Genomic DNA, 19,640 nt, shown 5'->3' with positions numbered 1-19,640 from the left:
GTCTGCGGTCACCAAGGCAATAGCTGATTGCCATGGAAACACTCGCCACCTTCTCCAGCGAGAGCATTTGAGCAAGTCCTGATGTTTAGCAAATAATTGCTTGAGATCCACTGTGTATCTCACCCCTGGACTCTTTGGGGGGCTAAGCAATAAAATAATTTGACAGCTTTCGCCATGGTCTATCCGCTTTGGAAACGCCGGAGGAGGATTTCCACTGGGGCTGAAATGTTTGCAAGCTCCGTTGCTTTCTCAAGGGCTCTCCGCTTGCACATGGTTGTTTTAGCTTTGCTCGTTTATTAAAGCCACCACGCTGGAGATTGCATCTAAATTCTCTTTCACTCCCACTCTCTGCAAATAAAGCCTTGCGTTGCCTGCTTCAGATGACAGCTGACGTAGCTGTTCAGAGGATACGGATCAGTTTGGCTTTTTCCTGGGGTTGTTTTTTCAGCAGGGGGTGCTCGGCCATCCTCCCAGGGCAGGCAGTGGGTGCAAGCCCTGGTGCAGCTGCGTGGCTGTGAGCCCCAGCTACGGCAGCAGATCAGGGCAGACCTTCATCCACCCGCTCCTCGGGGCTCTCACTCCAGGAGGAACGTCGCTCCTGCTCATCAGAGCCACGGCAGGATGCCAAACGCTGCCAGGAGGAAAGCTTGCATGTGGCACGCAGGCAGGTTGCGAACGAAATCCATTTTGGTTTTGCTTCGTCTGAGCTGTCGCTCAGTCTGACAGATCTCCCCCAGGTGAACGTGGCGGTGGGCAGGAGCTTGGCAGAGCCGTGAAGTTGGTTGGTGCTGCCCCAGTGCTCTCAGGAGCAGGAGGTCACTGAGCTGCACCTCACCTCCTGCACCTGGAGGGTTTCTCCTGACTCTGTTCCTGCACACAGCAAGGGAATCAATTCGGGGGCAAAGCAGCACAGAGCCTGGTCTGCGCAGAGCTCGAGGGCTAGGCATGGCCATGGCATCACGGGGAGGGAGGAAGGGAAAGCGCTGCCTGGCTCTTCACCCCAACCAAGCATCTTCCATAGAGCAAGTGCTGCGAGATGGTAAATCAGGAGGCGTCTGCTGCCTCTTCCACCTTTGCTTTCTCTGCCTCGCAGCTCCACTTGAAACAACAGCAGTGCATAATTGCATCACTTCGGCATTTGCATCAGTGCTGATGATTGGAGAGGTGTTGTTGTTGTTGCTATTAGCGGTGTAATTAGTGTTAGCGTGACAGTTCCCTTTGCCCGACGCATCAAGGCTGAACTAACGACCTCCAAAACCAAATGCATCCACTCCACCAGCCTGGGGGGAGAGCCTCTGCTCTCAGGTGCTGTTCAGCAGCCCTACATCTGCAGCTTGGCACAGCAGCCTTGTAAAACTAGTGAGTTACAATAATTTTAATTAGTGCTTCTGCTATTAGGGCTAATATAATTGTTATTTCTCTATTTTAGCAATGATTTTATTCCATTATATTCTATCAGAATGACTAATTTTTTTTTTCCGCATCATTTTCTTCCCATCAAGATAGAAACATAGAATCATTCAGGTTGGAAACGATCTCTAAGATCATCTAGAACATACTGTTTATCTGGGGCATGACAGCGTGTAAGACATATTTCATGTAAAAGGAAAGAGAATAATTCAATGGAAAGTCACCTTCTTGTTTTTAAAGTCTTGTTTTCCAGATTTGAGTGTTCTTCCCCCAGTATTAAATAGAAATATTGCTACACCTTGTAAAGCCAGCACGGTTAATTTAAGTGAATTTTTTTCTTCGGTCATCTCTGAAAACCAGTAATGGCTTAATATAATTCCAGTTATTGTTCTGTGTTGTTGTTTCATTTGTGTTTTGTTTTCTTTGTCAATAAGGTGAAAACATGGACACACTTTAAACTCAGTGGTGGTTCCACTGAAGTTGAGCAAGTCAGACATGTGAAAATCTGATAGTTATCTATAATATAGAAACAGTGAATGTGAAGAGGGACAAGAGTTTCTGAGCTCTCCAGCTGGCTTGTGCTCATATTCAGTAATTCCCAGCTTTTCTTCATCCCACGTCCAAGGGATGCTACTATGCTGAAGGGCAGCTCCATCTCGTAGTTCCTTTCTGACCTCGTGTGTCCTTTCTTGCCTTTGTAAAACAAAGGGCTGCTGTGTCAGGGAGCAAGAGGGATGAAGGTGATTGTCATTGTTATTTTTAAATGTATGAGTTTGAAGGTCCATATTGCACACAAGTGTAAGCTAAAAGGGGGCAGTAAGCTCCTGGGAGCATCCCTTGCCTCCAGCAGGGATGGCAGTGTTGTGTTGCTCACTGGTCCTGATGTGGGCTGTTACTGAAAACTTACCAGAAAGAGCAGGACCCAAAGCCTCCCTTGCTAGCTGGAATAGCACACTGCAGACTGCTGGCAAATACAGGCTCTGGTTTTGTACCTTCCCATCTTTGCTTTTTCGTTTTGATCATCGTGGATGGTTTTAATTGCCACTTTAGCGTGATGCTCATGGCTAAGAAGAATGTATCAATAATTCACTTGCGAGAACAGCGTGGCAGCTCGAAAGTTCCCATCTGCCTGCTTTGGCTGCAGGCGAGAACACCCTGGGCTGCTTGCAGCATTGTGTTCTCAGGGACAAAAATAAGCTTGTAACAATTGCCTGGGTTGCTTTAGGTTTGCTAGAAGGGAGGAAAGGTGGATTTTGCCTGAATTTGTTCTGCTGGCTCCCAGCATATGTCTTTGATGCAGAGAGGAGAGGAGTTGCTGCCTGTGTTACAGATGTGGATTTGCAGATAATCATTTCCATGCTGATGAAGGTTTTGAATCTTAAGCTCTTCATGAGTGTTTCTGGAAGCTGCAGAGAAATTATACCAAAACTGAGTCTGTACCAAGCACAGTTCTGTTTTGGAAAACAAAAAGGATGGAGGTTCCCCTAACTCTGTTGCCCCTATAAGATGTCCCTGAGAACAGACCTTCATCAGTTTACAAAAAGAGCAGTAAGATGTAGCTCCCACAGTATCGGTGGCCTGGATCCTAACAAACTGAGGGACAAACTGCCCGTGCCCCAGTGTCCGATACATGCTGAGGACCATGTGAGGAACTGGACAGTTACAAAGCTAGGAGTTAGGAGAAGAGCTTGGGAGTCCTAACATTTGGCATCTTGGAGACATTGAACCTTCTCTTTGTGACCCCAAGAATCAAGGTTCAAGTAGGCAATCCCTGCTGTAGTGGGAGCCACACCACCACATTTTCACCTGATGTCCACCCAACATTTTTGTTTTCTTTTTCTATATGAAGATCATTGAACCTCTGTAGAAAAGCTCTCCTAATCTCCTTCATCTTTGCTTTCTCCACTCAGCTGCCAGAGGTCAATTACAGCAGATTGCTCAAACTTTTCTGGAGAACCATCCTCTCCTTGAGCATATTTCCCCATCAGTCCACTTCAGTTTCCTCTCCTTGGGCTTAAGAGATGACAGCGACAAGGTCTTTGTCAGCTGTAGACTAAACATACTCCCCGTCCTGTTCTTCCCATCAGCAGCCCTCTGTCGTGTTTTCCCTCTGTCGTGTTTTCTCGATGCGCCTCGTCTCCTAATACCAGTACACAGCCCGCAAATCACGAATGTGCATTATTCAAAGGGACTCTCCATAAAGGTCTATTAGCAGGGGATGAGTAATGGCTTGACAAAATAGATTTAAGTGGCCCCTTCTGAATCATCTTGGCAGTAATAGAGAGAGTGTGTCCATTTTTTGATTAAATATTTCCAGTGCCATTAGCTTGGGTGAAGTAAACAACTTCTATTGAGTTTGCCTGCTAATGACAACGCGAAGGCCTTTGATCTCTCTGTTATCAGAGAGCAAGCCTGTTGCTGGGATGTGGGAAAAGATCATATAATCATTGCGAAAGGTGCCTCTTGCAGTGCAGTCAAATTGTTTGGAAGCGGTTCTTTATTCTCTCAATCTTCATGTTTCTACCACCTTTAATGGACATGGGCAGAGCCTCCCTGATGAACACGCTATAACCACAGAGTCTCTGTGCACAGTCAAAAACGCACAATTCCAGTTTGGCTGCAAGATTTTAGCAAATAAAATCAACCTTGATCTCTTCTGCAGACTCCTTGAGGCAGAGCCTATATGTCCATTTTTGTCTCTGAGGGGTTGTAGCTTATTTCCATGTTCTTCACGTCTCTCCTTTTACAGCACGTCCCGCAATGTCATGCATTTTTTTTTCTTAAATTCTCTAGTTCCTGAAATCCTGTGACTCAGTTTATATCCAAAAGGAAACTGTAGAATGCAGCTCTTCTTTCTAATTAAGGGTTTGGAATGTCCTACATATTAATAAATTAATCGGTATCCATGATGCATTATCTTTTTTAAAATGTATGCTTTGTGATTGTCCAGCGAAGTCAATTTGGGGCATTAGGCTGATGAATTTGGGCCATTTTTTGTTGCCTTCAGCACAGACAGTGGTCAAGACCACAAAGCTTTGCAACGGGCAAGAACTGTGTGAACATAATTCCTTGTGCGGCTATAATTTTTTTTATGGTGAGGGATAAGCCAGATATATTGGATGAGAGTCAACACAGGGCTTGCAAAGCGATGTCACGCCTCGCAGATCTGCTGGCTCTTTGAAGGTCTCCACCAGCATATGGGATGGGGATGATTCAGTCCGTACAACTTCCCTGGATTTTCGCCAGACGCTCGTTGAGGAGCGAAGCCGACGTGGGGTGGGAGGGCAGCCTGCTCCTGGAGAGAACCCTGCAGATATTTAACGGCTGCTTAAGGGAAGAAGGAAGGGGCAGAAGTAGCAGGTTTGCTTCTGACATGTCGGGAAGTTGCTAGAGGCATCTCCTGATGCGTGGTGGGACTCACGCATCACCACTTGAGCTTCTCCTTTAATAACTAAACCTAGACACTTCTGGCCTTGTTGCGGGGGGGCGTATTTATTTATTTAGTTCATTTAAGTCTTATCTTTTCAGCCATCTGTCAGACCAAGTGATCCTCCATCAAGACATAATCCAGCTGATTGGCCTACTTTTGGGTGATAATAGCAGTAGTTTTGCATGCGGCTGCTGATAGCGTTTCAGATCGCCCAGGTCCTTTCCTCCTGAGGGTGGAGAAGACAGCAATTGATCTAATCCAGCTTGGCGTTTATGCCACTTGAAGTGAAATTGCATTTTGCTGAATGAAAGTGAGAAATGGGAAAGTAATACAGCAAATTCGTTGTGCCATGTGGGACCTCGGGCCTGGGAAGCTTCATAAGGAGGTCACAGAGAGGAACAGATTATCCCAGAGAACAAAACCACCCTGATCCAAAGCTCTTGTTGCAAGAGACAGAAGTATGGCAGCCGAGGTTTCTTCTGTAGAAAACATGCCCAGGGGTCAGTACCCGGTGACCATGAAGGATTCACACAAATGGCCCAGTGTCTATGACTTCAGTCTGTGGTTATTGCTGGATAACATTGGCTCTAATGGCATTTTTTTTTGGAATACTGGAGTACATCAGGTGTGCGTGCAGCTTTCTTCGCTCCTCCACTGATGCCCTATGCGCAGCCCCAGAAAGGAGCAGTGCATTTTGCATGTCTGACCATAAGCAGTTGGGTAAGTAATTATTAGCAGTGACTTTCATGCCACAGAGCAGAGAGGTAAAAGCAATTCCATGGAGCATTAGGAGATCAAGTAGGTCAATTGAAAGGAAGAAAAATTACCATCAGCTACCTTCAATTAAACTGTTATCGCTCCACATGAAGGATCCCATTTAGGGGAAGGCATAAAACCTGAGAGTGGAGGTGACTAAGAGAATAAATTCGCCATTTCTAATTCCAAAGCCAGAGAGGGAACATTCATCAGGACACACAAGGAGGAGATATCTCTCTCTCCTTCTCCTTCCAGCCTACTTTTAAGTAGGGATTAAGTAGTAGATTTGAGAATCTCTCAGCAAAACATTTTTTTTTTCATCAGAAACCACAAATTCACTGAAGTCCCAGCTTCTAGTAGAGACATTAACAACAGTGCAGCCCTCCCGGAGAAGGGCTTTTGGCTCAGCGAGGTGGTGATGTCTGGCTGTCAAACGCAGGGCAGAAGGCACATCAGAATAGCAAACATCCTGGTGACCAGGGCAGACTTCTGGAGCTGGGGCATCCTGGTTCAAGTCCCTGGTCTCTTTCCAAGGCCAGAGAGCGTAAATAGCTTGCATCTGCACTTGTGTGCATGGGAAAGCACCAACCGAACCATTTTTGCTACTAAGTGAAGCTATGTCATACGAAGGTAAGGCAATTTCCGTGGTTTGTGCCATAGTCTAGATCAATTAAGCTGGTTTGAAGTTGATGGTAATACAATAAGAGTCCTATGCTGTGGTCAATAAACTACATCAGAACAGTTTATAAAAGAAATATTTTCAAATGCAGAAATTCAATTGCTACTTGCATTATTCTTCCTATTTTTTTAAGGTCAAATTAAGGGCAGGGAATGAAGAGGAGGAAAGAAGCCAAGTCTTGAAGTGCTTTCCTTTTTTTTTTTTTTTTTTTTTTTTTTTTTAACCTTAGGAGTATCAGTATTATCCACTTTGGTCTTTGACAAGCAAAAAAAAATAAAGGGGAGAAAAGGTCAAAACGTAGCCTTCACACTTGCTGGGAGCTTTCTGAGATGTCACTTACATTCCCTGACAGCTCTCTGCTTCAGCTGCGAGCTCCTCACTCTTCAAACCCCCTCCAAGAGGTCCTTTTCCCAAAGTGTTTTATAGACGCTGGAGCAAAAGCTGTAACTAAAAACACACGCACAGCTTGCGGAGCTTAGGGCAACCTCGTCTCTTCTGCTGCAGAATGGGTTCCTGGCATGCGAGATGTCTCAGCATCCCTTCCTCACTCATTTCTGGTGTAGGGTTTTTGCATTTCAGCCACGCTACACCCTTACATCTCATCGCTGGTGTGTGAAGCCCCTTCCCCAGCCCAGCCCAGCCAGGGCTGCCTTTTAGCATCACCCACATCTGCTCTCGGTGCATGGACCACGATCACTCTTGCTCTTATCCCTAATCCTGCCGGCCTCTTGGGCACATGCCCTGATTTTCAGTGAGGTTGTTGCCAGTGCTTAGCCCTCACGCAGGATGCTGCCGCTGTCTGTGTGTCCCTTGGCCAAAATTTGCTCTGTATCACGTCAAAATGCCTGTGACGTGGCTGTTAATTATAGCTCCTGGTCCACGAGCAGAGCCTCCTGAGGAGGCTGGAGCTCTTCCTTGGTTGAACCTGCTGTAGGAAAAGGTTTTGGGCAAGAAATTGGTGTTTGATGCAAGTTTTTGAAGCATTGAGAGTGCAAGGAATGCAGTTGAGGGTCCCAGACATAAAACCTGAGCTTGTGGGAGTGCGAGGATGTGGGGATGATGCTGGGTGCAGGGAGCTGTGATGCACGGGGAGGATGTGGAGTGCTGGGTGCTGGGATCAGCAGCAAACTCCAAACAGAGGAAAGAAAGGAGCCAGGCTGCAGCTCACAGATCCCAGCACCACTCGGTGGGTTACACCCAGCCTCCAGCAGAACCACACAAGGTTTTACCCAACCCCTCTCCCTATATATTTGGAAGACGTATGGGTCCAGGCTGATGCTGACTGTGGGAGTCCACCCATAATACTAGTGTTGTACAGACGTTTCGCACATGTTCTGCTTTTTCAGAAAAAGTTAGAGGAATATTTTTGTAATCTTGAGCTCTCTTCAGCAATTTCATTGATTTGCTCCCCTCCTGCGGTGCCCGTGCTTTAAACTCATTTAAGCTGTTTTCCACCATTTTTGAACAATATTTCATATTAAAAAAATATTAATTCCTTCCCAACCATCGCTTTAATCTGTCCCAGCAAACTGACTTTCATCTAGTGATTGCTTTCACAGTGGCACATAAACCGTACGAATGTAATATGGAGCCCAGTAATCCATCAGTTAAACAGATTAGTTATGTAGGAGGCTGCGTGGCTCAGTGCGTAAAGCAGGCAGGCTTTAATCTCCCCCGTAGCGGAAAAGCTGGCTCAAGTATGGCTCTGTGGCGTGCGATCGATGGGATGCAAAGGGCTTCCTTCCTCCTCGCAGCTCTCGTGGCGGGGATGAAGCCTGGAGGGTCGCAGTGCTCCTCGTGGTGGAGGTTGGAGGCTGGAGCTGGAGGCCAGGCAGTGAGAGGAGCCTGGGACTGGGTTGTTGTCCTTTTGCATGGTTTTCATGGGACTCTTGCCTTTTTGCAGCTGGTCACATCGTGGCAGAGGCTGCAGGTATCCCGGTGTGCTTTTGCAACTTGCAGACGTGTTAAAAAAAAGTAACGGTGCTTACTGCTGCTTGGGTTATCCAGGATTGCACTGATTGCCATGGGTTGGGTTTATTAACGCAAAAGGTTGTGGGTGGGATTTTCCCTTTCTCTACCACCTCGTCATAGTTAGCCTGAAATCTTCCTCTCCCTTGCTCTGTCTCTTTCTTTTATTCCCTTTGCTTTTTAATTCCATGAAATGAGGATGATGCCAAAGCCTGCAGGCAGGTGAGATCCATTGCAGTGCAGGAGCTGGTAGATGGAAAATGACAGCCCCTTGAAAATGGGGTGAAGAAAGAAAATGTAGCGTGTCCAGAAGCAAAAGGTAAATTGACAGTTTATGATGTCTCCTCTTCCTGGTCGGAGTCTCTGCAGACTGAGCTGAAAAATACAGAGCAGAAAAGCGAAGATAAGCACGTGTTCAAAATCCCATTGACAGCTTTAGGCCCAGGACTAGAGAAAAAACAACACAAGCGCAAAGGATGTTTATGAGACTAAATGTTCTGGATTTGTTTACCACTCCTCTGCGTCTCTGCCAGCCCCAGCTCTCCCTGTTCAGGAGTCAAACGGCTGCTTTGGGCTCGGGGGGGGGATTTCTGAAGCAAAGCACATCCTTTACTCCAGAAACTTCCTTCCCTGTTCATTCACCAGGAGGGACCAGGTGTCTAACGGCCCTTTTTCTGCAGCATGGTGCAGGCGTGATTATTTTATTCTCAGTATCAGAGCACAAAGGTGCTCCAAGGTGCCACGGCACGGTGCCATCCTGCTGGTGGCTGAACCTCAGCGACGTGGAATAAGGTCTTTGTGGATGCTGCAGTCGAGAGAGATAAGGTAGGATATGGGCAAGAGGATAAGGAAAGAGATAGAGTGACTTGCTTGAAGAAATGCAGTAATTCAGCTGCACTACGAGAATCTAAGGCTGCAAAGCCCTACTCCTGTTCTTCTTCATCCTCTCTTTGTAGGGGCCATCAATAATTTGACCATTATGGGTTTCTCTTTTATTGATTTTCTCCTGATTCCAGGAAGGCTCTGGGGTTGTGCTGCATCTCGCTAAAACCAGAAGTATCAGATTCTCAGAAAGGCACTAGTCTTCCGAGGTTTTTAGACCCAAACTATTTAGAAAAGGATTTTTTTGTCTGTTTATCTGAACTTGGAGTGAACTGCTGAAATGTTTGAGGTTTCTCCTTAATAAAAACATGGTTTTGAATCACTGAAATATTCTGCAGCATAACTAGGGCCTAAAAGTGAGCAGAGGTGGTCGTGCTTTCCTGGGACGTGTTTTGCTTGGAATCAAGGCTGTTACTTTAAACTCGATTGAAAGATGCTGAAATCTTGTGAATTGATCCCATAGAGTTTCTGTCCTCTTTAATGGTGGGAACCTTACTCCTGTAGCGTGAGTTTTCATTTGCATCTTAAATCCATAAGATTTCTATTAAGATCTGAACCCTGTATGAATGTTGCCTGGGACCTGACGGTGGCAGGGGCAGGATAAACCCTTCCCTGTGCTCATTTCTGCTGAATGTCCCCAGCGTGTTCCCATCCCAGCCTCTCGGACTGGTGCTGTGGTCCCTCGTGCCCCTCATTGCCCACCATCTCCTGCATCACATCCATTGCGGGGATTCCTGGGCGTTTTGTGTCATGGTGCAATGCCATCTGGGTGCTCTTTGTCTATGCTTTGGCCTGGGCTGTCTCTGGAAACCTGGACCGTTGTAAAGGTCAGGCATTGCAGCAGCAAAAAATGTGGAGAAATCCTAAGCTGACAAGGGGTCATGCTCCCTCACTGGCTGTTGAAAAAGGAACTTTTCACTAACACAGCTTGGAGCCCTAAGGTGGGGAAGTAGTTTCCTTGTCAGAGTTGTTAAGGCTTAGAAAGTGTTTGGTAAAAAGCAAAAAACGCCGCTTTAGAAATACTCTGTTGGATGTGCATCATTTTGATGTCAACCTTTGTTAGCCATGCCTTGGAAGGAAGGAAGTTGCATTTCACAACACAACCACATCTCAAGCAGAAAACCTGAAATTTCCTTTTCTGAGAAGGTCAAAACAAGACATCACAGCATTTTAAAAGCTTTGTAGCAACTTCATTTTCTTCCAGCCAGGAAGTTTGACAGAAAATAAACCTTGCCGTGAAAAGTTTTGTTTTCAGCAAATCAACATTTTGTTTTTCCCAGAGAAAAAGGCTCCTGGAAAAAATCGTGCTCTGGGGTTGGCTTGAATTTGAACAAAACAACAGTGTCTCCTAGTGGCTGACTCCAGGGGAATGGCCAAATCCATCTTGGCTTCCAAGTGTCTCTTCCTTAACCCTCCTCCTCGATCTTCGCTCATCGGGGAGTGAGAAAAGTGGGAAATGAATTGTGCTCTGAGCAACAAACCGTTTCATAAGCTATAAAAATATCCATGGCAGGCTGTTTTCTAGGCTCCAGTTGGTGTTGAAAGAAGGTAATTACATTTGAAGGCAGCATCACTGGATGTTTGGCTCGTCTGCTGTTCAGCTTCCACTCTAATAATACAAAAGCTCACATCAGCAGCTCGCCCAGCGTGCAGGGCTATCCATCCTTGTCTCTGCCCGGTGAGTCCTGCCTCTGGGTCACGGAGGGATTGCACTCCAAACATCCCACGTTACAGCAGTCCTTGTCACCAAATTAGTTCTGCCTTACCCCAAATGGGAGCACTAAAGGATGATGAAGATCTTGCCTGAAGCACAAGAGGATTTGCAGCATCAGCCTCGCCCAGGCTTTGCCCTGTCATCCTTCTTGATTCGCAGGATCAGCCTCTCATCACGGCTATGGATGATCTCCTCCATGTCCTCTCCTCTCCCTCTTCCTCGTGCCCTCTCTCGCTGCCCATGAGAGATCGCTGCAGCTTTTCTTCTGCACTCCCTGAACTCGTATATGAAGCGAAAGTCATGGTGCTGGGGAGGAAGCAGTAAGGACACCGAGTTGTTGAAGGAAATTGGCAAATCAGTTCTAGCAATTACACAGTTATCAATACATTAACTGGTCGCAATCCAGTATTTCAACAGGCCACAAAAATGTTGGGGTTGGATTACAGAACAGGATGTTTTAGAGCATAACAACTTGCAAATTCTTTTTATTTGCCTGAGGGTGTTTTTTGGTTTGTCCAGCTTGGGCTTTTCAGGCTGGACACTGAAAACTTTTTTTGTAAGGCCTCCCAAAATTGTCTCATTGTACTCATATAACTCCAGGATTAGGGATTTTGAAAAGATCCCAAAGTTATCCCAGTTTTCATGATAAAATTGTGCCTCTTGGCAGCACATCTGGCAGCAGTGAGGAGGACTGGGAGAATACAGAATCAGGTTTGGCTCTAGCAGAAGAGACAACCACCGTACTGCAGGCTGCAAGGTACCGTAGGGAGCGGTGGGCAGGTTCCCTGTGTTTCTGGGTGGAATCAGGGCTACAGAACCACTCTGTCCCATCAAAGCTGCCCCAGCTGCATCTTCCTTGCTGCGAATTGTCATTAATTTCCCAGCCTCAGCCCTCTAACGAGCCATCCTTGGCCTGCCGCGCACATCCCGTCCCAGGGAGGCTCCTTCTGCTGCCGGGAGGGAGGCAGGAATTTAGCAAGTTATTTTGCCTCTTGTTGAGAATGCTCTTGCATAACCCCAGCCGAGGGGAAACCGAACGTGCCAGCCACGTCTGACAAAAATAATGATGCTGACAAACGGCTGGAGGATGCCGCCAGCGCGGTGTCCCGTCACCGCCGTCGCTTGCAGCGGGGCCGGCGGCTGGCAGCCAGCGGGGCTATTTCAGGAGCTGTCTCCGCTGGGGAGCTGGGGAGATGCCATCTTCCAGCAGTCCTCTCCTTCAGCTGGGCTTCCCTTGCGAAGGAAAGCCCTCTGCCCGGGATGTTTTGGCACTGTCAGGGAACGGGCATGGGCTGGAGAGGGAATTGCTGTCCCTACAGCCAGGAAGGTGGCAGGAGAGCAGCCCAGGGGCCTGCAGCCGTCTGGGCCACCCTTTGCTAGCGACTAAAGAACTGCGAATTGCACAGTCCTTCCCCTGGTGTCCCTTAGTAATTAGTGTATATGGATTATAATCATGAGGACCGAGGCTCTTAGTGCTCTTTCTCTTGGATAAATGGTTGAGCACAAGACAGTCTATTGCATAAAGTAATTTAGCCTATGAATGATGGTTCATTAGCAGCCCACAGACTGTCGCTGCCGATAGTAGGGGATGTGCAGGCTCTTCCTGGCTTCAAGTTAACTCTTTCCCCCTCTCCTTCAATTGCTGGGGATTTGCTTTGCAGGGTGTGGAGTTAAACGTGGCTGTGCCGTAGTATTACAATGGTCTTGTCCCTTCAGAGCCACAAATAATGCAGCAACAGCCCCAAGAAACTGCCATCTATTAACACAGCGTCTAATGACGGATGGGGAATAAAGGAAGCTATTATCAGTCAGGAGATGAGTCAGATATGAAAATAACACCTTTTTTTTCTAGACAATATTATTACACCGAGGAAATGAAAAAGACTCATTTTCTTTTACAAAGGAATGGGTCGTGAGCATTAGAAATGCGCATTGCAGAGCTCGGTGGTGTCGGAGGGAGTAGCTCGAGTAACAAACCCCAGCCCACCTTCTGTGCGTGTCCTGCTGTGCCACGGCTTTGCATGAATCGAGCCCAGGTGCTGGGCAGACATTGCTGTGCTCCCCAGGAAAGGAACTTCAGGGGCTGTGTGTGAAACACAGGGTTGTAGCCCAAGGTAATTTGGTGCTGCTGATGGAGGAGAGGAATGGAAAGATCAGATCTTAGAGGTAAGCTGCACGCAGACAGGTTAAACCAGAGGAACCCACTCCCATCCTGGAGGGAATCCTGACACCTGGAGCCGTACTGCTGTCACTAACAAGATTTGCTGTAAGTTACTGACCAGGATTCCAGGAGGAGAAATCATCTTGTTTTGTTTTCAGGGGTGATTTCCAAAGGCACTCAAGGGAGTTAAAACTATTGATCCTATTGCCTTTCACAGATATTTGTTTTCTTAATTCTTTTAAGAGATGTCTGCAGGAAAAGCGCTTTCTCTGTATGTGAATAGAGCTACGCTGTGTTGACAGCGCTCCTGCTTTGGATATAGCAGGACACGTAAAGCTCTGCAATAAAAAGAGCCTGACCAATGCAAGACTAAACACAAGACTTACAAGCCATGCTACCCTTGGTAGTTGCTGTTGCAAGAATGCACAAGTGCTCTTCTTTGTGTAGCTTCAATTTGTTGGGCGCATATATTGGGTGTAGTTGTTCTGCAGCTGCTCCAGAAATGGGCTGGGATTCTGTATTTCCAGTAAAACTCCTAGGGACTGCCTGTGATGGTTGTTTGCTGTCCCCCTCAGACACTTACCTGCCTCTGTGGCTCTCAGGAGGAACGCAGGAAGCCACAGCATTTGTGCATCGTTAGCGCAAATCCCAGAGGGGGAGGAACACACCAGCCCATGGCTGTTTCCTCTGCACATCTATTTGACCATGTTCCTTTTTTGCCCCATAGCCGGACGAGTTGACCAACGCCTTGGAGATCAGTAACATCGTCTTCACAAGCATGTTTGCCCTGGAGATGCTCCTGAAGCTCCTTGCCTTTGGCCTCTTCGGCTACATCAAGAACCCGTACAACATCTTTGATGGGATCATAGTTGTCATCAGGTCACTGCCAGTTCTTTCTCCGCTGTGGCTTTTCTGCCAAGGGCTTAGGCCTGCTGGGGAGTGGGATGGGGAGCAGGAATGACGTGGCATGCGTTAATCCAGGGCTCGCTGGTTATCATGGGCTATAATTACACCAGCCTTTTAGATTCCCCCCAGTAGAAGGGCCGTCCAAAGTAAATGGACCTGGCAGATGGAGAGCAAGGTCTATTTACGCCACATGTCTGGCACGATGGACAATTTTCCACTGTAGTGCAGAACGGCTGGTCCTGGGAAAAGAGTACTGTGAGTGTCCATATCCCAGCAGCGTGCCCTCCTTCTCCCAGATTAACATGGAACAGGGCAAGCTGGAGGGGAAGAAAGGGCCGTGTTCTGCTGTCCCTTCCCAAGGCACCATCATCCCAGCCTACGCTGGTAACGTCACAACGTGCACGGTAGCAGCTCATGCAGCTCCTCTCTAGGCTGGGATTCTTTCTAGCAACGCCATTCAGCCCTTGGTCAGTAATTTGGGGCAGACACAGAAGCTCTCTTGGCTTCACTTGGCCCATCCCTTTGCCGCAGACAAGTGAGAAGAAACAGGGAAAAGGTCCGGAAACAAAGGCCAGTCTGTGGCTTGTTAAATATTAAACACTGATCAAACCAACCCATCCCCACAAATGTAAATCCCTCTGGATATTAGCCCGGTACAAAATTGCAATCCACTTTTTGTGGCTAGGCTTGTGACTGTAGTGAAAGCAGCCTAGCGGGAGACATGGTGTGTTATGAAGAGCCACAGAAAGTAAGGGAATTAAAGAATTAGGAAACCAGCTGTAAAGGCTAGAGGTTAGGCACGAGCATATGGCCCTGTACAACTGGGAAGCGGAGGTGTTTTTCAAAAGCAGCAGCAAATAACCCTTTTAGGGCTTAAATGGTGTGATATCCTGTAAGAAGCCTGCCTGCTCTGGGCTTTCACAGTGCAGTGCTGCTGTTAATAGCTTTTCTCCTTCTTGCATCCTGCAGCGTCTGGGAGATCATCGGCCAGTCAGATGGAGGCCTGTCCGTGCTGCGAACTTTTCGGCTGCTCCGGGTGCTGAAACTGGTGCGTTTCATGCCCGCCCTCCGCCGCCAGCTGGTGGTCCTGATGAAGACAATGGACAACGTAGCCACCTTCTGCATGTTGCTCATGCTCTTCATCTTTATCTTCAGGTACCAGAGGCTTCTGCGGCTTCTCTCCTTCAATTAATCGTTCGGCTCGTTTAAATAATCCATAGATCAGAATAACCATGCAGCATGTTTGCTAGGCTGCCTACATGACAGAAGTTCTCACAATAGACTGACAAGCAGACGCTCAACAGACGATTTACTTCTTTGCAGCCTCAGTTTTTCATGCGATACTGTAATTCTGTAGGTGAATGAAAAACACAGACAGGCAACAACAGTCAAACAATTGTTCTGGAGTTCCTGGGAGGCTCATTTAGCTGTGTCTCAGTAAGCTGTCAGAAACAGGACTCTACCGGTCTCATATTTGAGAGGGAGGTTATACAGATTTCCAAGACCTCTGTCTGCTTGACCTTATAATGCTCCTTGGGATCCTGTTCTTGGAAACCAGATGGAGGATTAGGCAGCTGGCAATGTAGTTTGATGTTTTCTAGAAAAATGAGATCCCTGATTTGACTTCAGTGTAGACAATTATTACGAAACATGACACACAAGAACTAAATGGCAGGATTTGATCAGTGGTCACATGCATGGTAGTGCAGAGCCCATCTTCTTGAGAGATACCACTGGCACACAAAACACTGGGGTAAAAAAAAGTATCCCAAATATCACTGCAGTCCTCACTGCAATCGTATTTCATGCAATAATATATTTCTTCCATCTCCCTTTTTTCCTACTTTAGCATTCTCGGCATGCATCTTTTTGGATGCAAGTTCAGCTTGAAAACTGATACGGGAGACACAGTTCCAGATAGAAAGAATTTTGATTCCTTGCTTTGGGCCATTGTGACAGTGTTTCAGGTAAGCTCTGAGTCCTCCGTGAAGTTTTAAAATAGAGCACTGTCAAATTTGGACTGAAACCACACCACAGAGTTATTAGGGCAAAGTGATTGTGTTTGTCAGTTAGTTGGTCTCTACAAACACTGATGGAGAAATCTACTCAAAACCATCCCTATACCTATCTGTTGTTAGTAAAAGTAAAGTCTGGGAAGACTTGGAAATCCGCTCTTATTTTCCTTTCATATAGTCATTAACATCAAGACCCACGGTCTACTGTCCATTCTGTTTCTATTCCGTAAGTCTCTATCTCCCTTCCTGCTTTTACTGCCCCAAAAATGCACTTCCAAACATTTTAATTTAATGGGGAGTGACAAAATAGTTTCACAAATCGAAGCAGGAGTTGCTGGCTCTATATGCTGGGAAAGTCTTTATGTAAAAAGTTACGTTTCCTCTGCAGGCAAGGTCTGTTATATATTTTAAATTACCGGCTATTCCATAATGGAGCAATAAGCTGCTATTTCCAGGACATTCTAAATATAAAGATTAGGCTTTTCTGTTTAAAAGCTCAGTCCTTACAGCCTAAGTGCACCAAATGGAGCACAGTGTAAACAATGTTAAGGGAAGTTTCTCAGTGCAGAGTAGGTGTTCACCACAGTATTGTTCAAGGTACAAAGCAGTCCAGAGTCTTCAGTGGGACGAATATAACTTCTTGCAAAGTTTTCCTTCTTACAAAGAAGCAAGGAGAAATCAGCATTAGTCTCACAGGTTCATATGTTTTTTTTCCAACATAAATACAGACTTCTGCATTTATTCTAACAGTCCCGCGGGAAATAGAGTTGGCACAGAGCAGAAGTGCTCAGCCCTGCATCCCATGAAGGTTAATGAGAGACACGGCTCAGTGCCGCCGACCGCATTCCTATCCCCAAAGCTACCTTGTTTTCGGGAGGGTTAGAAGCCACTTTCGTTGTAAGCCTGAATTAATGTGGAGCATGCATCTGTCATCTGTTTTTCATAGGCCCCTAGGTTTTTGAGCTCCAGTGAAGCTAGAAGAGTGCAAATCCCTTAGGAAGGTCCCTTAGAGCAAGGCTTTGCGAAGAAAAGTATTTTTTTTTTGCCCAGTTTGTCAGTACTTTTACCCAATGGAAACCGCTTTGCTTCCCTGAGTTTCTTAAGCCACCCTATGGCATTTATCATGTCAAATATAATGTATCCTACCCTTTTCTTCAGGTCCAGATGCCTTATAAAGAGCAGCTCCACAGGGGACAACAGCCCTGGCCTCAGGTCTGTTATCTACTGATGGTTATCAAAGGAGACAATACCCCCCACACACCAAATAATAGGACCTAGACCAGCACACCCTTTATGTTGCCATATCTAGGATCTGAACTAGTCATTTTTATTGGCAGCAGTGCGCTAGATCCTCCTGCAGGGAGGGGAGGTTTGGCCAGGAGAGAGCTCTCATGTGCAAAGCTCAGAATAAAGGAATGTTTTGATGTCTTATCTCATGAGACCTGCTAATGATTATGCTTAGAAAAGGTCAAAAGGAGAGGAAGAAATGAGTATGTCAGTGAGGATTTGAATGCAGCTGCCATGCATGAGAGGAGTGGAGTAATCAGAGTCTCGCCCTTCACCTCTCTGCAGATCCTCACTCAAGAGGACTGGAACGTGGTCCTGTACAATGGGATGGCATCTACATCCTCATGGGCAGCCCTCTACTTCGTGGCCCTGATGACCTTTGGCAATTACGTGCTCTTCAACCTTCTGGTTGCCATTCTGGTAGAAGGCTTCCAGGCAGAGGTAAGAGATCTGAGCAGGGGGAGGGAAAAAATTGTGATGTGTAGGTAAAATTGTACGGATCATTCTGCAGCAGTGCAAACATCCAGCCATGCAGGCAGCCCTAAATTTGACTTCAAGAGGTGCAGATGAGCTGCGTTGGGCATGTGAAGCTCTGTCCTTGCACGTAAGGTCCCCTGGACTCTTTGGGACTTGGAATGATCTGCTGCGGGGTGTGTAGTGTGACTTTGAGGAAATCACTTAGGATGGATTTCACTTGCCTAAATCTCACTTATGTCCTGTGTTTTGTTTCTTTATGGCGGGCCCACCACATAAAGACCATGTGTCTGGTCAACACTTGTCATGTGGAGCTGGTAGGACATGAGCTGGCTGAATCCAAGCTTTTCCTGGAGACTCTGCCCCTTACGTGCTATTTGAGGCTGGTAGCACAGCTGTTAGAAAAACTGTACTGCAAGGCTACAAACATTAAATTTGGATGATACAGGGCATATAAATGCTAAAGAGATTTTTGCCCACACCTGAAATTAATGTCTGTAACAGGTCAGTGAGCAAGGAATTTGCCCCTAAGTTTCCCTTTCCCTCCAGTCCATTTCAGATCTGCTTTCAGCATCCTCAGAGTAGCTGAAACCCACCATCCCCTGTCCTATCCTGCTCTTCACCATCTTCCTTTCATCACAGCAGATCCTTTTGGGGAAGATTTATTTTAAATAAGGACAATCCATTTTGGTTATAAATACATTGATATATATGCACATACATATGATCCAGGAAGAAAAAAAAAAAAAAAAAGGACTTTTTTCAAAGTCCCAGTGCAAATGGAAATGGAAATGAATTTGAGATTTAACAAAAATCATCCAGACTTAGTTGAAGCTAGGAGTAGTGGTATCAAAAAGGCTTATGTCACGCTTTGGAATTTTTTAATTATTACTTATTTCTGCAACCATCAAGAATGGGAAAATTTGCTTAGTGCTGGATTGGCTTCAGAGACACAGAGACTAAGAAACAAAATGAGAAAATGGTTTCAGTTTTCACCGCCTTAGCTCCCAAGGGAAAGAGGAGAAAGAAACACTTTATTTTTATACTGTTTTGTTTTTTTATTTCACTTTTCATTTTTTTCCCCAGAAATGGCATCATGCTCTTATTTGCTATGTTTGTATCAGACTTGGACAAACCATCACAGACCATGGAATATAATTGAAATATTCATGGACCAACAATTCCCTTCTCTCAAGCCAGCACAGCCACATTATGTCCTTCAAGGATGTCTGCATAGATTCATTATTAAAACATCCCTCCTAGCTTCCTCACAGCACTAGTAGAGGAAAATTAATTGGAACAACAGGAGCCAAGGCCCAGTTTGGAAAAAAACAACCCTGATGCACGTTGCCTGGGGCTGTTTCATGGATCCTGGGGGCAGTGAGTGCCACCTGCCCACACAGAGAAGATAGGAGTAGTCCAGCCTTCCACTTTCAAAATGAATGGCTCTGCCCTGCATTAGGGGCATCCTGATGTCTTGTCTAGTGGGGCCATGCCCCGAAGATCCACCACAAGGAGCAGGGAGGACCTTCTCCAAGCTATACTCCATGTGGCAGTGCCTTGAGCTGATGCTGTTTATTTCCAAACTTGGGTACTTTTCTCAGTGTCATCAATCCCAGCATCTGCTGGCTCTGCTCTGGGTACCCTCACCCCTTTGCCATATTCCTGTGCTGGTGCAGCCCGTGGCAGATGGGGGTGGACATTTTAGCCCCTAACGTAGTAAGACCAATTCAAGGAATTACCAGTATTCCTGCAGGCTCTGTAGTAGTGGCTGCCTTCCCAACCAGAAGAGGTTTTCCTCCAAGAGACTTGTTAGCTGTGTGCCAAGTGGTTGTGCTTGACCTCAGTAAACAGCACAGGCCATAGCAGAATTGGTTGTAAATATATTGTCTTTGTAAATACATTGACTGTACAAAGTCTGTGCTACAGTAATAGATTTTCCTCCACTGAATGCAGAA

General features: G+C 46.4%; 1 protein-coding gene across 6 annotated transcripts in view; it reads left to right on the top strand.

Moving 5' to 3' along the window:
* Positions 1-19,640, top strand: part of CACNA1H (calcium voltage-gated channel subunit alpha1 H) — a 221,445-nt gene that overhangs the window by 152,621 nt on the left and 49,184 nt on the right. For all 6 annotated transcript variants that reach the window (XM_068699495.1, XM_068699493.1, XM_068699494.1 and 3 more), the window contains 4 exons: positions 13,728-13,879; positions 14,876-15,061; positions 15,756-15,873; positions 17,494-17,649. In XM_068699495.1, coding sequence (XP_068555596.1) covers positions 13,728-13,879; positions 14,876-15,061; positions 15,756-15,873; positions 17,494-17,649 — 612 coding nt within the window. The remainder of the gene's footprint in view (positions 1-13,727; positions 13,880-14,875; positions 15,062-15,755; positions 15,874-17,493; positions 17,650-19,640) is intronic.

Source organism: Anas acuta, chromosome 15 (assembly GCF_963932015.1).
Source record: "Anas acuta chromosome 15, bAnaAcu1.1, whole genome shotgun sequence".
Taxonomy (NCBI): domain Eukaryota; kingdom Metazoa; phylum Chordata; class Aves; order Anseriformes; family Anatidae; genus Anas; species Anas acuta.
This window is presented reverse-complemented; position numbering and strand designations above follow the sequence as displayed.